The sequence below is a fragment of the Pezoporus flaviventris genome, unplaced genomic scaffold (assembly GCF_033815535.1).
Source record: "Pezoporus flaviventris isolate CSIRO_AGI_PZ_B2104156 unplaced genomic scaffold, CSIRO_AGI_Pfla_v1 ptg000063l, whole genome shotgun sequence".
Classification (NCBI taxonomy): domain Eukaryota; kingdom Metazoa; phylum Chordata; class Aves; order Psittaciformes; family Psittacidae; genus Pezoporus; species Pezoporus flaviventris.
In genome coordinates, this window is record NW_026892611.1 from 3339491 (window position 1) to 3361196 (window position 21706).

The 21706-nt window shown below is 41.9% G+C and overlaps 1 protein-coding gene across 2 annotated transcripts; it reads right to left on the reverse strand.

The window, feature by feature from the left end:
• Positions 1–593: 593 nt before the first annotated feature.
• Positions 594–21706, reverse strand: SLC6A4 (solute carrier family 6 member 4). Of its 2 annotated transcripts, none has more exons than XM_061470183.1 (14): positions 21109–21706; positions 13119–13735; positions 12243–12377; positions 11225–11444; positions 10710–10848; positions 10194–10328; positions 8290–8393; positions 7742–7869; positions 7509–7621; positions 6835–6966; positions 5644–5743; positions 5187–5287; positions 3047–3214; positions 594–2672 (listed from the first exon to the last, which is right to left on the reverse strand). In XM_061470183.1, exons 2-14 carry the CDS (start codon positions 13579–13581, stop codon positions 2598–2600), a joined length of 2013 nt encoding a protein of 670 aa, XP_061326167.1. In that variant the 5' UTR covers positions 13582–13735; positions 21109–21706; the 3' UTR covers positions 594–2597. The 2 variants fall into 2 exon arrangements, with proteins under 2 accessions (XP_061326167.1, XP_061326169.1); XM_061470185.1 differs by lacking the exon at positions 21109–21706 and adding an exon at positions 19231–20197.

A 21706-nucleotide genomic window follows, 5' to 3' on the forward strand; every position in this document is an offset into this window, starting at 1 on the left:
AAGGAATAACATCTGTAGTGTTGCACATGAAATAGGGATTTCTGCAATTGATACTTTGCAAATTACTCCACTAGAAATAATGTTCCCAGTTTCAGTTTGTTTGCGAGGGTTGAAAGAGAAACTTTGGCTTCGAAACAGATAATGCTCCTATTTAACTCAACCATTTCTGTCCCCACCTTCACCCTTGCTAATAGAAGGCTGCAAAATGTCTGTTTGAAGAGGTGTTTGCACGTGGGTGTATGAAAATGACCGAACATTGGAAGTTGAATTTTGGAGCTGGTTTGAGGAAGTGTGTGTGGGTTTGTTAAAGGAGCCTAGCATGAAACAGCGTCAAATCTGGCAAAACATAGTCCATCTGTAAGATTTACCTATTTAAATACTTACCCATTTAGGAGAAAACTCACTTATCAGTAGCTCACCACCAGTCTGAAGAGTGAAGGAGCTGGGTAGGGTTTTCTCCTTTACTTCCCACACTTAGATGGTGGATACATACCTCAGCATGTACCTCAGCAATCTTACATCTGTTATGGTTTGTTGTTTTTTTTTATTATAATAGAAATATAATAAATAATAGAAATTTCTATTATAACAAAAAAAATTACAAGAGTAATTTTCCTGATTGGTAACTTAATAATTAAATGGCATTCTAATATTAAAATAATTCCCAAACTGTTCCTGTTGTCCTTAAAATGGAGTCAGATTTGGAAACGGCTTTCCGATATACTTGAGGGATAAGCTACAAAAGTATCCTGTAACTGTACAGTAAGACACATCTGTTGTTTTCCTGTTGGCAGTGAAAGAACATGCTCCCTTCTTAAAAATAGTTCAGGTGCATTTTGTTTTTAGCTCCAAAAGAACAATCCTTGTCCCTTGAAGTTATTTATTCCCTCGTTGGAGGTTGGGCTGCAGACCTAAAGTTTAGTGAACTCAAGTCAGCAGCTGAAGTGTAAGAGCTTCCTCCAGGAGGTGTCTGCACACCTGAGGAGACAAACCTTGGTGGAAGCGATGAAAATGTTTCAGAAGATGAAGACTCCATCACTGCTTTCTTCTGACGTGGCGAGTACTTTGTACTGATGTAACTCTTCAACAAGTCTCTTAATACCTGTGGCTATGAATGTATATATAACCTTAGTTCTTACCTAAGTAGGCCACGAGGTACAAAAGAGACTTTTATCCTCTAATTTATTTTACTTGTTATATCTCAATGGTAGAGTGAAAATAGAATGCAGGTTTTTAGATAAATGATGCTTACTTGGGTTTATCCAAACTCTCATGTACCTGCAGCAGAAGTGCTGTCCTCCAGCTGACTTGGCAGTTGCAGTCAGCCTGAAGGACAGTTACATCTGGAGTGCGTGCATCTGATATAGAGAGGTTTGTATGTGCCTGAAAGTTAATTTGTGTATTACTGCCTCAAAATGTAATAGAAATAGTTCTGATGAGAATCAGTCCCGCTGAACTCTACCCAGCTTCTTGTTAAAACAAAATTCACCTCTTTTTCTTCTTGAGGATGAAACCCAAATGTGATCACATTAGAATATGAGCTAATAAATCTTCAAAGTAGGTTTGTGTAGCTTGTTAAATGTACTATAGTCAGCTAGCCAACAGGAGTATTCTAAACTTCAGTTCTGTATGAGGAAGGAGTAGAAAGAGCCACAGGCTCCAGCAAATTGTAGGTGTGAAATAAATTAAAAACAAACTAAAAATGCAGAACAAAACACAAAACTAAGCAAAGCAGGGAGGCAGATCTTTAAGATTACACTTTTTGGCATCGGAACTCAAAAATGCTCACTCTTGGCCTGTAGTTTCTTTGGGTGTGTTGGGTGAAGTAACCCGTGGTGAGTTTTTGTGGCTTGATTGGGTCTAAAGGAAAGTGAAGCCTACCACATTACAAAGAATGCTTTTGTAGTGCTTACTACATAAGGAAGAACAGACACTGGTAATGAAAAGGAGGATAATGCCACCAACCGTGTGTGCTGATGTACGCAGAGCTGCATATGGTGCTGCTCAGAATCCTCAGTTTCCTCTTCCTCTCTCTACTTCACTACAAACCTATGGGTATGCTACTTTTTTTGGCTAGTTTATAAAACCCTGTGTTACTTGAGTCATACATTTATGGCTATCAGAAATATCTTTGTATTTTTCAATGTAGTTTAAGCAATTAGAACCTTAAAAGCGAATACGACATTGCCCAGTACAAACGATCACATTGAGAAAGATACAGGAGCACTGCCACAGACTTGGGATTCTACACCTAATCCTACCCGCTGATACTTGTCCTTTAGTGGCTTACTCAGCCATGCACACTTTCTGACAGCCCCAGAGCATGGAGTAGTGGTATTCTCATGCACACAGACAGCCGTGTGTTCCCAGTATGCGTTGGCTCTCTGTCAATTCAGGCTGGTTAGAAGTGCACTGGAGATTTCATTGAATTGCTTGGATATATGTGCTGGAGGCACTGTGTTTCCAGATGCTTGTTGTCAGTGATGCCATCTCCGTGGAAAACTCCTCCATTTCTTGTCTTATCTGGAAACTGAATTCTTTGGGGGGGTGGGGGAGAGGATGAGGAAAGTCACATTTTGTGCTCCCCCCAGGTTAGCTTATACTGCATTCATGCGGATGTCTCCAAAAGGAATTTCTGTAGCTGTTTCTGGAGTAATGCTTTTCAGAATACGCTGTTGGAGAGAAATCAGTATTAGAAATCAATTGATTTTAGAGGTAATACATAATGTGACAGCCATTTGGAAAGAGATTTATAATAAGATATGAATTTAGTTTGAGTTACACCTCATGAACTACAACGCAAGGATGTTTCAGGCTTCTTTCATCTCAGCACTATGAAGATACAAGGTGCTACAGAAGTACACAGTATTGTTTTTGTTTGCAACATATAATTTGAACCAGTGTGACGGAAGTATTAATGCTTTAGGACTTTGCAGTTCACTTGGATACCCTGAGCCAACTGAACATACTACTTCTGATCTGGTAATTACATAAATGTAAATCCCAAAAATGCTGTCACAGACTTGTGACAGAGCATCATCGTTACCTCCTTAAATGTTCCTGGTGTGATGACCAACCGATAGACCATGTAGATTGGAATGAAGATGACAGAAGAGGTTCCTATGCAATAACCCACTACTGTGGTCCAGTAGGGATAGTTATAATCAAAAAGCCGTAGCTCAGGAGGGTTGGACAGGAAGCTGCAAGTGACAAACTGGGAAAGGAAAAAGGGGAAAGTGTGATTGTTCCATCTGGTATTTTAATGGCAGACACTTACTTTAGCAATTCCAGATCCCAGCATAGCATTGAACTAAAAATCACGAGTAGGATTAAAAGGTTGTCAGTGAAAAAAATCCTAAATGACATTAGTATGGAATTTAAAAAAAACAATCAACCAACCAGAAACCCAAAACTAAAGAACCCCCCAAACCACTTCTGGATATCCAGACTTTCCTTCAGAACGTTTAAAGGAGCTCGAGTGCTTCAGTGTTATAGCCCAGCCAGGTGCTGAAAGAGCCAGGTAAAAAGACTCCCATGAGTTACTTATTCCGTAAATACACACGGATGTGTCTGTTGCCTGAGAAGCATTAGAGACACAATTCAGGACCACACTTGTACATTTAAAGGAAAAAAAAAAGATGTTAGATGGACAGAATCAGATTGATTGATACCAGTGCACAGAATTTCATCCAGTTGCCCTTCTATCAAGCTCTATAACTTGATTCCAGCAAAGGATGCCTTCCAGAAAGGTCTCATCTTAATTTTAAGCCACCAGAAATGGGATGTGCAGAGTTTCCCATTGCCACTTGTCCTACATTTAATTATGATCAGTGTCAATTCTGTTTAGTCTGAATTTAACTCACAGCCCCTGTAGTGGTGCTTTATGCTGTTCTTTATTGGGTTGTAGCCCCTTTGAATACTCTTTCAAACACTGTTAAGAGTACTTACCTGTGGTAATCACATTGGCTGTCAGTTTTCTCTGTGATAAGCTATACAGATTCTATTTTTTTTCCACTGTTACTTATTTCTACACAGTTTAGCTTTTCTGTGATATTTTTCCAGAGCATTTCAGTTCTTCAGTAGCTTTTACAACTGTTAATACTAGTTTGGATACAGCATTCTGGCATCAGCTCGACTGATGCTGTTAGATCGCTTTCCAGTGCATAGCCTTCATGAATGAAAACTGTCTAGTGAAACAACAAATACTTTTAGTTTAATATCACACGAATAATATTTGTGACTAGCATTGGAAGGACATCTGATTCTATCATCAGAGTATCAGGATTAACAGCAAAATTTCCATACAGAAATAATGTGCTGCCTTCTGGGCTTCCTTTAGTTTAGTTTAGTTTCCGCGGAGAATCCAAATGGCTCTGCCTGCTAACCCCATCACCAGAGCCATGTTCCTCCCTGTTTGTTTTACTGCCTTAGGATCACAAAGAGGACAGGAGTATAAAAATTCTTTGTGGTGTCACCCCAATTTATAGCCTTTTCTTCCCTTCATTTTCTAGGGGTAATAAAATGGTAATCTGTTAATGATGCATTGATCATTACAAGTGTTTGGAGTTCACTCTGTAGGTCTTACACCTACATTCTGTGCTTTATAACCTCCAATTTGACCTGCTCTGCTCCTGCTAAGGCTAGTGGCAATAAAAGAGAGCGTGAACTAATTTTGGATCAGGAAATGAACACTTTATGTTAAAATGTTATTGATAATCCTGCCAAGTCAAACACTGGGACAGTGCTTCCAACTCAGAATTACAGATCTATAAAGGTTGTAATTAACTGCTGTAAATTCTAAGTGGAATATTCCAGTGTTGTCAGTCAGCGGGTGCTGAGGCAGTATATTTACTTATCTTGGCTTTCCTCCCCAGGCAGTATATTTTATCATCATCTCTTATTGCCTCATTTTGCTGAGGTAAACATAAAGCAACAAACCAGAGTAACTTTGTTCAGCAGAGGGGTGGAGAACCCAGTCTTACTAACAAAAATCCTTAAAACAGTGATTTAGTAACAAGACCTTGCATTGGATTTTTCACTCTTTGAGCCTTTTTGATTTAACAAAAAATGCTACTGAAGACCTTCACCAGAAGATTCTGTAATTAAGCTTTTAGAAGTCAAAGGAGCAGCATTGCTCAGTGGTCATTTTCTGGTGCTGGAAAGAAAAAGCTATAAAGAAAACTCACCAAAAGGAAGATGGGACTAATTGCTACCCAGCAAACTCGCCAGTACCAGCCTGGGGCAGAGCCTAGCATTTCTTTCACGTCATTGCAAAACTGGGTGATGCCTGTGGAGACAAGTGGGAGGAGAGTGGTAACAACAGATGTAAGTCTTGGGCAAGTAGATGCACAGCATTTCGTATACACAAGTAAATCTAGACTCCATCATGGAAGACTGTTTTGTTTCTGTAAGTCTTAATTATATTAAATCCTTAATTCTGCATTACCGCTCTTGTTGCTTTTAGATGTCTGTGTACTCACGTCAGAGAACAGTTAATTCTCATGGATTTAGTAATCAGTGAGTTTGTAAACTTTTTCTGGAGACACCGGTGATCTTGTCTGCTGAACAGAGGAAATAGCAGGCTGCAGCAGCTCAGCCGGCTGGGTTAACACTGCAAATGGGTCAGCATGGCAATAGGCGTACCATAGAACCAGGACACAGCGACCGCTTCCAGAAACACGACGGTTAGGACAGCCGGCCCCGTGGCGTATTCCTCAAACAGCTTTACCACGTATGCACCTCCCTGGAAAGGAGACCACATCATCAGGGAACCGAAGATCCAGTGACGGGAATCTGCTCATACTGCTCTTCATTATTGCTTCCACCTGGAGCAGAGCATTCCCAGACGGGTCGCTCAGTTCTGTCACTGCATGGCTGGTCCTGGCAGTGAACTCCCTGAGCGTGCTGCTGGTCTGCTCCCTCCCTATGAACCAGTGGGGCTGCCACGCAGACGAGTTAAAGCTGAACCCACTGGCAGTTCTAGCTGGATTTTAAGGAGCAATTGGGATTTGATGGGGGTTGATGGGATGGCTTTTTGCGTGCCTTCTCTGATGGCATCTTCTTTCACCAATATGAGTCACAGTTACCAAACACCAAATAACTATGGTGTTACTTTGCTTTCTTTGGGATCTAGAATCATGAAAGAGAAGAGCATTGTGTCTTGGAGAGGAGCTAAGTCTATTTGCAGCAAATGCCTTAAATGAGAAGGAAGTTGCACATAAAAGAGCAAGTGGAGTGAAATGTGACACAAAAGCCAAGTATTTTTACTTCTTCCATATGATCATTGAACTCATTACTCAGAATTGTGCTTCTTGTGAAAATAGCTCCACAGGGACTATTTGGTGTGACTGATCCTGATTTCTGGCCTGATTTTATGAGGAAGATGCAGGAAATCCGTTGCTAGAAATTTTTTGGAGAACAGCAGCAGGCAATCACATCATTTTCTAGCAGATGTATGTTCAATTAAAAAAAAATATTTTAAACATTGCAAAAATTAGAATAACAATTAATATGATTTTTAAACATGGGGCTTTGGAGAACAAGAAGTAAGCCACATAGAGAATGTGGAAGGTTGCCTGTTCCTGGAGCAGCTGGAAGAGCAGCTGCATCAGTTCTGATGTGGAGCACATCAGAGTTGTGCTGAATTGCAAAAGGATCACTTTGCAGCACATTTCCTAGTGAGATTTACTGTTCACATTTCACTCCACAAACACATTTCTAACGCATAAAGAAAACAGGCTGGAGATTTAATCTGATTCCTTAAAACTCTCTTCAAAGATGTCATTAGCAGGAACCTGCCAGTGAGGAAAACTGAGGAGTGGGTGAAATACTTACAAATGTCAGGGTTGCTAATGACCCCAGGAAGCAAATGATGATCAGACCAAGGACAAACAGTTCCCTGCGCTTGCTCCAGACATGCGGGAATTCATCCAGGACTCCAGTAATCACTCCCTCTAGTCCTGCAAACTGAAAAGCATGGAAAAGTCACTGGAAAATAGAGGGCAGTGTTACCTGCCTTGAAGTATGTTTCAATGCTTAAAGGAGCTTTAAAGCATTGGAACAGTGGTGCTTTATTCTGCCTGTGGAGTTGTGTAACTGCTGTTTAGACAGGCTTCAGAACTTTTAAACTCTTCAAGGTGGGGATTTAGTCTTCGTGGATCTGTAGGACATGCCTACCATCCAGAGGAAGCGCTGTATTACAAGGAATAGGGTGCCAGTAAGTTGTAGGTGGCTCAGGAGAATCAAGATTGCGAAATCGCCTGAGTTCAGCCTTGCTGGAAGGAGTTACTAATTTCCACAGTATGACACTGACAAGTTGTTTAATTTTATTTAAGCCTATTTAGGTAATGCCTGCTGTCTTACAGAAGACACATGGAGATGCCAATCCTGCTTTAAACCCTTTAGTGGTGGTGCAGTATTTGTAATTCTGTTTCCTCTGATGCTGGCAAGAGTGATGCTATACACCAGGTACCCGAGAGGTTCACTGCCTTGCACTGCTGTGTACTCACCGTGCTGTCTAATCCCAGCGTGAGCAACATCAGGAAGAAGATGATGGCAAAGAAGGTGGAAGCAGGCATATTTGCAATGGCCTCAGCGTACGTGATGAAGAGGAGGCTGGGTCCTGATATTAGAACAGGATAACTGTTAGCACGCTACTGCTGTGAGGAGGCTATTCTCAACCTAGAAGATTATATTCTATCTTAGAAGCACTTTGAGAGATGTGCATATAAACGTAACCTACCAGTATCTTTGGCAACCTCTGATACATCTTCATTCCTCATCTCGGCCATGTATCCCAGCACGGTGAAAATGACAAATCCAGACACAAAACTAGTCACACAGTTCACGGTGCTGGTAACCAGAGCATCTCTGCAACAGAAGACCTAACTCGTGTCAGGGAATCGGCATCTGCTAGAAAGAGGGGTTTACTACAGATGGGGTGAGTTAGTGTTCTGGATGGAGTCCTAGGAAAACTAGGGGAATACAGGGGAAAAATCAAGCAGTAGATTTGAAAGAAAGAAACATAACCCCCAACCCCAAACTCTAAACGGTTGCTGTAACATCAGTCTGACACTGGGTTGAATGCTGGATGTACGCTGGTGTTTTAGAAAAATAGGATTTACTGTAAGAATATTAAAGAATTGAAAATTTTATTTTATACAAGTTATCCAATTTTATTCTGTCCAAGTTATAAATAGTGCCTTTCACCAGCACTGGGTTTCTTTTCCTTAAATAGCCACAGTTACATTTTTAAATTCAATTTGACTTATAGAATCAGGTAGAACTCACTGGTAGCAGTTGTTATGGAACTTGTTGTAGCTGGCGTAAGCCAATAGGACCCCAAAACCTGGACCAAGGGAGAAAAAAATCTGAGCTGCTGCATCCACCCAAACCTGAAAAATAGTGAAGATCAAGGGAAAAAATGACACAAACCAGAGTGAATGAGTTTGGCATATTCAGAATATCCCTTAGCCCTACAAAACTCCGTCTCACTAGTCTGCCTGTATTCCTACTCCTGATGTAACACACATTTTGTTAAGAAAGCATGTTGGAATGCAAATATTTGTCATAGATCTGTGAGAGTTGTAAATATCCACTGTCATTTTAGTGCCTATTCAGTGCTTATTGTGTCTCTACACTGTCTCGAGTGCTCACTGGTAGTTTCACTCCTGACAGCATCTGAGATGAGTTCACAGTGATTTGCCTGCAACCAGTTTAACATGAGAACTTCCTATCCATGATTTTGCAGTAGGCTTGGCCCATCTTCCTCCAAACTCTCTGTGCTCTCTGTGTGTCCTCCAGGCTGCCTAGTAGATCATCACTGCCCAGACTTTTCCTAGATATATGGAAATGCATTTGACAGTGTGGGTGCAGTTCTAGTCCTCGGGACTCAGATACAACTGTGATGATCTCATTATGAAATGCCTGTTGTACTTGAAAAGTGGCCACAGCCTTAATGAGTAGTGTTCCTAAAGTACAGTATCAGTCCTGTTTCCAAAGGTGAAAGTCCTCATTCATTTATCCTCTTTTGACTGAACCATGGAGTTCATTACATCTCATTTCTAATATTCTCTTCCATCGTATGAGGCCATCCCGTATCACCCACAGACAGAGCTCTGTCACCGTCCAGCACACAGATTGTGATCTGCTGTCCTCACTTCAGATGCAGCCAATACAATATCAATGCCCTTTATTGCTTTTTCTGAAGATGTGGTCCCTTATTGGAGATGCTGCTTTATCAGAGACTGGTGTCTTTTCATTTCCTTTTCATTCACAACTCTCCCTATCAGGTGGGCAGCAGCAGACTTGCAAACATTAGAATTTGTAATCTTTATATTTGTAGTATTTATTGCTTTGGGCTTTTTCCATCACCCTCCTCACTAGACACTTTCATAGGCAGTGAAGTAAGTGTAGCCTAGAGCCTGATGGACCACTTGTCATCCACAGAGTTCAAAGCTGAATCAGATATTGGAATGCCTGGGGTTTGTTGGTTGCCACAGTCTTGTCCTCATTCCTTTCTTTTTGAATCTTGGTGGTCTATGCAGGCCTAACTGATTTATTCCTCCTCTACAGGCACTTAAATGCATTATGGTCATATTTTAGTTGGTGGCTACAGAGTTTCCTTGGGCTTATCTGCCAGATCTTGTCTTGGAGGTTGGAAGTTACCACTCTGGTAACCAGCACTATTTACTGTATAAATACAGGCAACTGTGGACACTTGGGCTGCGGAAAAGCCTGCCCAACTGTGTAATGATCCCATCGCAGCCAAAAATCCTGCAGCTAGAGTTGTTGTTAGGGCTTAGGAAACTCACTTTGCTCAGTGTGGCTGTCAAAGATCAAGGGATTTATTGCAGTGTAGCAGCAATCACAGCTTCTTGCTCAGTGTCACCATTTTCCTGGTGAGAAATTGTTCAGTGGCTTGTTTTCCATCTAATCACATCACTAACTGTGTTCAGCCCCTGTCTGGGAGCTCTGCTCTTAGTTCAAGCTGAGTTGATGGTGGATACTAATCTTTAAAACATCTTTATAACTATAGAAAGAATAGCGTGACTTTAAACAAGAGCATGAAGCCGGGCTTGTAAGCCCACACCAAGACATATGTTTACTCACGCTCTGAGCTGAAAAGAGACATTGAAGTGTATACATGCTGATGGCAAACAGCAAATCTCTACCCTTTTGTAATGGTTTTTTACCTCAGTGGCCAGGAGTTTCTGCCAGTCAGGTTTCAAGTAGTAGAGGACTCCTCTCCAAGCCCCGGGCAATGTTGCACCTCTCACAAGCAGGATAAAGAGTATGATGTAAGGGAATGTGGCAGTTACCCACACCACCTGTGAGGGGAAACAGGAACACAGTGTTTGCCAGGAGTAGAAAGTTAACAGTGATAATAAGTTATTATAGCTCTTAGCATTTGTAACATCCTCATGTGAGCTTCTTCAGAGGATCTGTGAACAGGCAGCTTGCACATCTATACCCATGCTTTCCCTCAGCAGAGTTGTTCTGGTCCAGAGAACAGTGGTGTGATTTACTGTTGTTACATATTACTTGAGTAACAGTAGCAGTCACTCCACACCAAGTGCTTTCCAAATCCATAAGCCTCTAATCCCTGTCATGAAGACAATCTCAGATCATTCTGTCAAGTTACTTGGCTCATTTAGAACTGCTGCTAGACTATACTGTACCATGTTGATTCATCTTGCTTTCGCATTCACCTTGCCAGATGTTTTGACCCCTTTCCAGATGCTGAAGTATACAATGGTGAAGATTAGCAATAAACAGAGGCTCAATTGCCAGCTAATGCCTCCCAGGTCGTCCAGCCCATCAGACCTGTGCACCTGTAGAACTTGGCGTCTGAAAGAGGAAAGAAAAACACAAGTATAGATATTTTTTAACAGAAGCTGATGTTAAGTCCTGTACTGTCATCTGAGCATTGCAGGTAGTCGTAGGGCCTTGAAAAGTAGCCTTCAGTCATGTCTTTTTATCTTTTAACTAGTTAATGGTGCAACAGTGACGATAAATGATAAGTGATGACAGTGGTTTGGACCCCTTTATCTAGAATACAGAGTACCCTCCCATACACCCTAAGCTTACACACACCTACAAGTAAGTATTCAGTGATCTGAATACTTCAGAAGAGGGTCCCATTAATAAGGAGCCCTCCTCCCCCTCCAAACTACATATTCCACCAGTCTGCCTGATATCACCATCCTCACTTACATGCACTTACGTATAAAATTCTTCTGCAGGAGAGATGGAGTGTGGGGACCAGCTGACATTATCCTTGCTGAAGTAGTTTGTGCAGTTGCCTGTGTTCCAGGCATTTGTGCAGCTAGTCCATGGCAGCTCCGTCGTGAAGGAGGAGATGAGGTAGTAAAAGGCCCAAGCCATAATGGTGTTGTAATAGGAGGCTACGTAAAGGTCTATTATACAGATGGCAAAGCCAATTCCTAGTAAGGCAGGAAATAATTACATGAAGTAAGTGTAAGTTTTAGGCCAAAAACAAAGGGAAGGAATTTGTTACCATATCAACTACAATTAGTAACTGTCTAAGGCAGCTCTCAGGAGGTACACTACCCTCTCAAGTATTTACAACAGTGGAATTTCTTGTGGCTTCAGAAACATTCAGGCTCTGATTCCAAAAAAGCATCCTTAAGCAAGACAGGACACGCTTATATAGGGTTTTCTCCCATCTGTTCCCAAATTCCTGGAATTTAGAAATAGGCGTCTTGCACTCTCAGTAAATAAGAGACAGGACCAGAGCTTCAAGCCTGGGAGCAAGAGTAAATGAGCATATGGGACAGGCCCATTTACTCAAAGAGACTCTATGGTAGGACAGCAATTGACAGACCAGGGTGAAGATAGGGAATCATTTATTTGTAACAGAAATAGTAGATCTGTATGCTTTCCTGGTTTGAACTTCCCCTTGGATTCAGGAATGTTGCACTCTATGAATTACATTTTCTGTTTATTATTGAGTATTTCCAGGCTTGGGTCAGAGAACGTGGACCCAGTGGTTATCTAATCAGTTAGACAGTTGCATGTCATACATACATATGAGAGCACACACGTCTGCAAGTGGACATAAAGCTTTATGAAAGCTTTCTTTGTAAAGCCAAATTCTTGTGTAGAACAAGCCTTACTTTGCTTTAGAAGATCTTAATATTTATTTAAGAAATTGCACCTTTATAGGAAACTCTTCCAGTTATTCTGGAAGTCCCCAGTATTTTCCCATTCCCCTTCTTTACCTTTGAATATAGGACATATTTTTCTCCAAATTGAAATACACCCATTCCTGTGGTACTGTCCTAGTGCTAGTTCCATATAGAAGAGAGGAATCCCTCCAAAGATGGCCATAATTGTGTAAGGAATGAGGAATGCCCCTGCAAGAAAGAAAGCAGGTTATTGTAACTCTACATAGGGCTTCTCTTCCAACAGTACCAGCACTCCATACACAAGAATTCCTTTTATCCCACAGGCAAAATGCATACCCCCTTCCTAGCCACTGTGCCACACTGAATTACCATGGGATTTCTCATAAGAGTAACTACTTAGTAAAGTGAGTAACAAGCAACATTCAGGCCAAATGTCTCGCATTTCTATAGCAAGTATACATAGGATTCACCAAAACTGCACTGGCTACAATGCATTACAACTGTGAGAGAGGTGGGCTACAGGTGAAATAATTTCTTCAGTAAAATGCCTTTGTTACATCATGGAGACAAAAGTCCCTTGCAAGATCTCCTTGATTAGATTTATGATTTGGCTGATACATCAGTGAGTTGAAGGCTTTGCATTCCTCATGAGCTGGTTTTGACATGTTGGTTTATCTGATTCTAAAATACTCCCTGGGACAGGGGTTGAGTCTGTTCTCTTGGAACATGGTTCTGTACCCAACTGGCTCTTGGCTTCTGTTTGTACTGACATTTTAGATCTTGCTTACTAGTTTTCTTCCATGTTAATATCTAGCTCTTCTATTCCAGTATTTAGGTTTTCCAATATGCTTGCAAAGTAATTTTCCCTTTGCTGTTTGTTATGTACGATACTAAAATAAGCCACTAACCCATCCATTTACAAGCAGGAAGTTCAGCATTAAGGAACAGCACACAGAACTAGTCACTGACCTCCTCCGTTCTGATAGCATATATACGGAAATCTCCACACATTCCCCAGATCCACTGCATAGCCAATGACAGAGAGCAGAAAGTCAATTTTTTTACTCCAGGTCTCTCTGTCTTCCAGCTCCATCAGCTGCTGCTGGCCTTCTGCTCCGCAGGTGGTGGAAGTGGTGGTTGTAGTGGTGGTGGTGGCTGCTGGGGCAGTGCACTGGGCATCCTCTGCCTCTCCCATGCTGTTGCAGGGAGCAGAGCTCTGCCCCCCTGAATAGCCATTTGAGATCGGAGCTGCCTGCCCTTTATCACCCTGGCTGGGATGGACTTTGTTGCCATCCTCCACCAGCCGCAGGGCAGATTTAGGGTTCCTGACCAGAAGTCCATTCTCTTTACAGTCTTCTCCTTTGTTACAGTCTGAGGCATCTTTCTTGCAAGTCAGTGGCTCAGTCTCTTTCCCCGTTGCCTTTTTTTCCATTTTCACCAGGATTTGTTCCAATCACTTGCACACAGACAGCAGCAGAGTCCCCTTGTGGCTTGTCTTCCCACACTTTTATTCCCAGCCTATTCCCAGCACTTTTAGAACTCCTCTTCCATATTTAAATCCATCACATTGAAGGCACAAACACCATCTAAGAAATGAAAATAGTTAAAAATCCATTACAGGGCTTATTGATGCTGTAACTTTTAAGTTACAACTGAGAGTTTCTGTAATTAAAATACTTTTGGAAGTAATGAACCATCACAGCATGCAGTGTGAATCATTTAGCAGATAATCCAGGATATTCAGTACAGAGAAAGGAAGGAAGCAGTGATCCTCTCCTGCAGCAGAAGCTGCTGTACCTGGTTTATAACCTCTCGGGCAGGTTTGCTGGACTTTGTGCATCGTTGGCAGGCACAGTCCCACTGTCTTCTGGTACCACGTTCCCCTCTGAACCCTGCTTTCACGCCCAGGGAGGCTGTGGGACTCCCAGGTTGCAATACTGAGGGCAGAGTTTAGTGTGGCTTGTGTTTTCAGTTTCATAAGTTCATCCTGTGTCTTACCCACTCATCCTGTGGCAATTTCTAGGTTCACCCAGTATGAAGGGAAAAGAATTAGTGAAACAAATATGACATAACAGTGGATATACAAATTACATTTCAGGATCACCTCTCTTCAGAAATTCCACAGGTTCTGCTCTGTTTAGCAGCACACCTAGAAGGTTTAAATGGAAGTTGAAGTAAGTATTTAAATCTCAGTTGTTTTGCATCAAACTGACTTTTGAGGCTGTCAGCACTAATAATAGCAAGGAAAAAAGATCAGAAAACTTCAATTTGATTGTTTTGAGTAAGAGCTGATGTGTGGGTCTAAAGGACAAGAATTGTCCCCAGTTTTATTTAAATCCTTGGGGAAATAAAGGCAGCTTTCCATTTGGATCTGCTAACACTGTGGTTCCAGCCCCGGGAAGGGCAGTGGGTACGACTGCAAAGAGCAGACTCTGGGAGAACCCCTGGCTATCCCAGCCCTCTTCATGTGGGCTGGGAGCCTAACACAAGGGAAACGAACCATCCCCAAATAAAGAAAGTGCACAGCACAGATTTTCCTTTAGAACAGAAAAAGAACTGTGGGCCAGTGGGTCAGGTTTTGTTCTCTGGTCGTTTGTTAGGGAAGTCAAATGCCCTTAAAAAAAGCATAAAAGCTGCCTTTACTCTTGAAATGGGAGCTGATTCTCTGTGCTGCAAATTCCCTGGGGCAGTAACCTTGCTTTATAGCGAGCAAAGCCTTACACAAGCTACACAGATTATTATAATTACATCTAATTTTTCCTTTCAAATCCTTTTACCACCGTGAACAGCATTGTCACGTGCTAGCAGAAGAATAAGCATTACTTTATTTCACTTATAACCATTGGGAAAGAATTTGCTCATTGCTTTCATCCTTGTGCAAAGACAGTTTGTTAAACCTCTTCCTAAATACTTATCAGAGCGAGCAGAAAGAGAAGGAAAGCTATCGAGCTGCAGAGTAAACAGGAGGATGGTCCTGAGGTGAAAGTCACTTGAAGGTGTTTATGACGTTCAGAAATACCTAGTTCTTCAGTTCTTCTTTTCATCATATAGCAAGCAGTGCATCATTAATGCTGACTTCTTAGAGCAGTACTTTGCTACCATTAGTTAATCATCCACAAAGACTGAAACATCTTCAGAGTTCCAGAGAAAAATACTACTGAGAAGAACAGGAGTTTCTGTTTTACCTGTGAGGCTATAAAATCTGAATGGCTTTGGAGTCTGAAACCATCCCAGAAAAGCCTATGTAGATGAGAACAGTCCTACCACCACTGGAGGTAACATAAGAATCCTAGGAAAGGTCACAGCCAATCCTGCTCTCCTATAGAGCATGTTAAATAAGGTAGGAACATGGAAAAGTAACCTGAGCCCTTATGGACTTTACACCTCTTACTCATAAATGGGAAAGTAGTAAAGGATGTTGATTTAGCTGCATTATCTCATGAGGCTGAGTTTTCCATACCTGAGACTTAAACCCTTACTGTATTTGTGAAACACTTCATTTCTGCACATAAATACTTCTTGGTGCTTCCTTTACAGAGGAGAGGTCATGGAATGTATTGTTGATTTGCTGGATCTGTGACAATCAAGACCGTTGTCTTATCCAGCTCTAAGCTCCTTCTGGTCTTCTGCAGACCACAGGGAAGAAATATCACATTATTTGAAATATTGATGTAGAATTTTCAGTAGTTCAGCCTAAAATATGCAAAATTATGTGGGAACTTTTGGGGGCTTCAGCTGGAATTTGAACTATTCCCTGGGAAATCTCTGGAGTGACAGACTCAACAGCAGTGTTCACAGGGGTATAGTTGGCACATGAAAACACAGCATTTAGAGAGTCAGATCTCATTACAGCGTAAGAACTGTGGGAGAATGGACTTTTTCTCCCTCTTGTTACAACTCAAACAAAAAAATATCTGTAACTGCTACAAACAGCACAAACAGCTGCAGAATTGAAGCTCTTGGGGCTGAGAAGTGTGTTAGGATCACTAGGGAACATACCCAGGGGAAAATTACACCAATAGCGAAGGATTTTGCCCTCCATTTCATCTCCATGCACCGATCCTTCAGTAGTTACAGGTGCTAGAATGATGATAGTGACTGATGTAAGAAAGGGCAGTTTGTTACTTATTTTCCATCTGAGCTGTTGCAAAGGTTGCTCTTATATAAATTCACATTGGCTTCTTATCGCCAGCATAATCTGCTACAGAAGAAGAAAAAGCAAGCTCGCTGTGTCTTCATTTGGTTGTGATGTGATGTGTCTTTGCTCCTCTGAGCAGTCCTAAGTGTGTGCACCTTCTGTCCCTCCAGTAGCTCTGAACAGAGACTCTGGAGTGAGCTTAGAGGAGCTCATGGAGATGCTGCAAGAGAAGGCTCCTGAAGGGGAGACCTTAGAGCAGCTCCAGTGCCTAAAGGGGCTGCAGGAAACCTGAAGAGTGGCTTTGGACAAGGGCCTGCAGGGACAGGCCAAGGGGAATGGCTTTAACCTGCCCAAGGGGAGACTGAGATGAGCTCTTAGGCAGAAGCTCTTCCCTGTGAGGGTGCTGAGGCGCTGGCACAGGTGCCCAGAGAAGCTGTGGCTGCCCCATCCCTGGCAGTGTTCAAGGCCAGGTTGGACACAGGGGCTTGGAGCAAGCTGCTCTAGTGGAAGGTGTCCCTGCCCGTGGCAGGGGTTGGAGCTGGATGAGCTTTAAGGTCCCTTCCGACACAAACCAGTCTGGGATTCTATGATTATTCTAAAGGCCAGTTTTCTTTTCCTAATGCTGTGCTGTCCAGGAGCACAGGAGAGGTGCCAGCCCTGTGAACTGCATTCCTCCCTAGTCAAAGAGTGACAGAAGAAGAGCAACCCTCAGCCCTGCTCCAGGGAAGCATCCTCTAACACACAGCACATCCTCCACAGCTATTCCCTGCTTTGCTTGCTTGCTGAAAACACTAGGCTGGCTAATTGAAGCCATATGTTCCTACGAGCTTGGCTGGAGCCACCAACGCAGTTCACATCAGCCAAATATTAATTAAATTATCATTTTTGGTTACTCCCACTCGAGCTAAACTCGAACCAGCACTATGGATGTCAAAGCCCTCTATGCCCCTTGGTGCACAAACCCAACTCCTTTGCCTCTATCAAAGCAATCCTCAAGGAACATCCATCCCTGTCCTGGGGCCCGGCTCCTCCCTGAGCTGCACAACCGAAGGAGCATCGCTTTGTTTAGTTCTTGAGGCACGCAGTGACCTCTCGTGGCAGTGTGGGAATCCCTCTCTTTTAATGTCCTGCCATGCAGTAAACCAAAATCCTTCTAGCGCTTCAAGGCAAAACGGTTTTCCTGTTCTCTGTGTTTTTTAAAGGAGCAGATTGATGTGTCCAGGAGATTAAGGCAATTACATTGAGGTACAGCAAATACCAGATGCTTCAAGGAAAGCAAATCTCAATGCCTTGAGTCACCTGGAGGATACTTTATTTGAGGTGGGGCAGCACTGACTTCCTGAATTCCTCAGCACAAGGGTTTGTTCAGCCTCACTCTGCGTGACTGCAGATTCATTGCTTGTCTCCAAACCATCCAATACATTCTAACTTGCAACATGTGGATATTTGCATGCATTTTGCATCATACAAATTACATTCTGTTTTCATGTGCTACTTTTATGAGCCAATGCTTGCTGGAGTGCCAGCTACTCACTGGATTACAGCAGTTCCTGCAGCAAAACCCATGTCTATCCCTCGCGCAGCTCCTCCATCTGCCCCACTTCTGCCCGTTCACATGCTAGCACTTGCAAAGAATTCAAGTGCTTTGAACTCTGAGACAAAAAGTTAACTCACCCTGCTGGCAAACAGAACCAAACATTATAACACATACCTGTTACCTTGACCTAAATCTTGGTTTTATCACAAAGTATTTAAGATGGTTAAAATTATGTAGCTGCTTGACTGCAGATTACACGTTGGAATAAAGGTGCTGTTCACACAGGCAGCTCTGTCTTTGCACAGGAGGGAGGTGACCTGGGTGACAGTGAGAACCTTGTAAAGATTGGTCCTTTTAACAGGCTTTTGTGGGCTGGTGCATCCCTGGTTTACTGCAAGTGTGGTGTGAAGGAGGTTTTGAAGGCCAGGACTAACCCTTTAATCAAAGTTATTCTGGGATAGCTCTGATGTGCCCATGCTGTGAGGAGTTGTTGGAAAATAAGTTTCAGCCAATTAAATCTTGAAACTAGATTAGGATTCATTTTACCTGCTGTGTATCATACACAAGCCATGCTTAGGGTTCATAATGCAAAAAAAATAAATGCCCTTTGCTTTTTGGCTGTGTTTGTATATACTGATGTCACTAAAAAATGAGCACCTAGGATATCCTTTTCTATCAGTTTGTTTCCTTTGTGAGCCAATAGCAAGTGTGACAGATTCCATTTCAGGTTTCAAAGCCTGATATTCATAAATACACAGTAGAAGATACAGACTCCCAGCTTTGGGAGGGCTGCCTGTAACCAGCAGTATTTGGTGCAAAGCAGGTGCAAGCTGATGTCTAAACTACCCTCAACAACAGAAAAATCATTTCTTCAGGGTTTTGGGTTTTAGCTATGCTTCTGCAGTCTAGCTGGATACAATCAAAACTGACTTTTGATACAGAGTGATCAAAACCCACTGAAATTAATGGCTCTAGTGAGCAGGTCTGATCCTGGTGCCAGTCATTTTAAGTGTAACTGGATTGGGTACTTCTGCACACCACTAATGGGTATTTTATAAGACACCTGCAACTTGTAGACGACAACTTAGATCCTATATCTGAGTATTTGCAGTTCTCCAAGGGCTTGCTTCTTACTAAAACAGAATAGAACTGTACTCAACAAGTAGTCCCACTGAGATAGTGGGAGAGTAAAAGGCTCTTACCAAGGTAAGAATGGCATAAGTAACAAACTGTCTCCAGTTAACTTGTGTATTCCCAGATAAGGCTAAATACAAGTAAGATGTGAAAATAATGCCTCTGAAAGGAATAGTATTGGGGGAATATAAACCTGTGCTGTGAGTTTTTATGTCCCCATCTTGTCCATCTTTCAGTCTGAAATTAAGAAGTCGGCAAGAAAGAGAATTTACCTTTAAAAATGTGTTGAGAAGACAGATGCTGTGTTGTAGTGGGAATGCTGCCAGATGGATGACATTTAAAAAACAGGGAGGAGGGGGAGAAAATGCATTTTGTGGCTCAAGTGGCTACATGTAGTGCAAGGAAACAGATAAGCGCAGAGGGAATGCTATTCCCTTTGTATTCTTCCTCAAATTATTTATATAAACTTGAAGGAAAAGTCATAACGGAGCAAATATCACCAAATAGAGCAGAGCTCCTTAATGGAACTCTGCACAGGCAAATTAACAGGCATGGTGTTTGAAGTGAGAGACCTGTTTGCAGATGCAAGTCAAAGCCTGGCTGCATGCATGTACTTGTTTGTAATGTTTTGACCTAAAGGAAGTAAAGAAACAGTCACCATTGTTTCCAGATGATGTTTCTTTGAAGGAGGTTTGTTAACAGCTATCTCTAAATTACAGCCCCTTTATACAGGCTCCAAGTTCTTTATGAAACACTTGTGCCACAGACAGGCTTCGTTATGTTGTGTAAAATCTATGATACAGATTGCCAGATCAACAGAGCTGCAGATACACAGTTTTGGAACAGAGTTAAAACACCAGCATCACAAAGGACAACAGGATACAGACTTAACATTTCTTTAGGCTCTTAATTCCTAATGAAAACTGGCTGGGCTTTATTTCCATGGGGGAAAGCAGGAAAGAGCTTAAATACACACCGTGCATTTCCTTGTGTGGGAATAATTTAGGGGGGTTATTAAATTCCAGTTTTAGGGCAGTTTTCCTTAATTTATATAACCATTTGCGACTCAGCACACCCTGTCCAATTAGAAGATGGACCACAACAGACACTTGCTTTATGCCAAGTTTACAAAGTGCTCTCTGAGAAAACTACCATCAATTCAGTCATCGATAGCACCAGAAGATGAGGTCCAAGTGCCTGGACCTTCCCTGGTGAATGCCTGGCAGCTAAAAACCCACGTGAAAAAAAATCCCACAAGGCTTCCAAGAATCCAGATCCAGTAAATGCACGATCCTTTCCCCCCAGACTTTCTTACCACACCAAAACATGTTTTCCATGACTATTTATATATCCAGTTACATGGCATTCCTCACTTAAACTTCCATATTACTTGGCAAGCTAACCAGCAAGCAAGTTGTTTCAGCACTAAACATGATTGACTATAAATCTATATATGACATACTCTTCAGATTTATTACTGATAATAAATCTGTCCCATTGAGTTAGATAATTTACTGTGCTGGAACAGTTTACCTTTTAAAATAGAACTTTATATGGTTATTAAAACTTACTTTGTATAAAATAAACAATAGTTTGCATTGATTTCTTCCCTTCAGATTCTGCTTATTTTTCCTTATAGTTTAATGCCTTTCTGTAAACTTTAAATAAACTTCATGCTCATAATGCAGTTATGGGGACTGTGAAAACTGTAATTTCAGATTGTCATAACATGTTCTGCTGCAGGCATTTGACTCCCAACATTCATAACTGCTGGACAAGTGCCTGAGCAAGAGGGAGTAGGGCATCAGAGCAGCAGAAAAGCAAGAAAAAGCATTAAAGTTTTAAGACAAAATCAAAACAAACTTTCACCAAAACCCTTTGTTAGATGTACATTTCCCCAAAGCTACAGAAATACTCTAAGACCTTAAAAGCTGATTTAAAAAGAAGCAAAACGTAGCGTGCGCATTCTAGACTGTTATTAGTAGTTCAGACTTCATAACTAGAGCTGAAAGAGGCAATAAGGAGTGGAAGTTAATGAAGCTCTGCTATCTGCTTGCTTCAGAAGGTAAGCTCTGAAGACAGCGTCTCAAAGTCTGTCTAAATTCATAAAGTCCTCAGAAATCAGTGATAAAAACAACATCATAAAGTACCTGTCGTTTGGGTCGGCTTGAAGCACTTTCCTTGGAGTTATCCAAGCTCGAGTAACCTTCACCCACATTTACTTCGGTCTCGGGAGCTCAGCCTGTGGGCAACTCAGCATCTTGGGGAGGTTTTTGTACACCAGTCCCCCTCACATGGTCTGATTTCCAGATAATCTGCTGCCAAAGAGCTCTTGGAGAATTTTTGCGTCACTTTAGTCAAATAAACTTTATGTTTCACCAGGGCTGCAGCTCAGTTTTCCTCCTAGAGGTGGGTGGCTACATTTGCCTGCTCCGATCAGTTCAAAAGAGCAGGATCCAATGAAGGCAGAGGGAGAAGGAGGGAAGCTTTCCTGGTAAGGGACAGGTTTGCTGGCTCTTATTCCAGCTATAAATAACAGGATGGGGATGATGATGATGATGGAGACAGCAAACAGGGTGGAAGTTCTGAGGAAATCAGTAAATGACGAGTTTGCAGGTGGGTCTGGGAATTGAGGTAGGAAAAAAACTGGGATCTGATGACAATAAAATGGCTTGGAAAGAATAACTTCTATTGCTGAATATTTACATTATTTTAACAAAGAAATAAGGTTTAGTTGTGGTTTAAAGC

Excerpts from the sequence above, each read along its gene's own strand:
- SLC6A4 (XM_061470183.1), bottom strand. The coding sequence starts at position 13,581 with ATGGAAAAAAAGGCAACGGGGAAAGAGACTGAGCCACTGACTTGCAAG. Across the intron at positions 10,329-10,709 it reads GGGTCAAAACATCTGGCAAG|GTGGTGTGGGTAACTGCCAC; the intron begins GTGAATGCGAAA and ends TTCCCCTCACAG. Across the intron at positions 5,744-6,834 it reads CATTAGCAACCCTGACATTT|GGAGGTGCATACGTGGTAAA; the intron begins GTAAGTATTTCA and ends TCTCCTTTCCAG.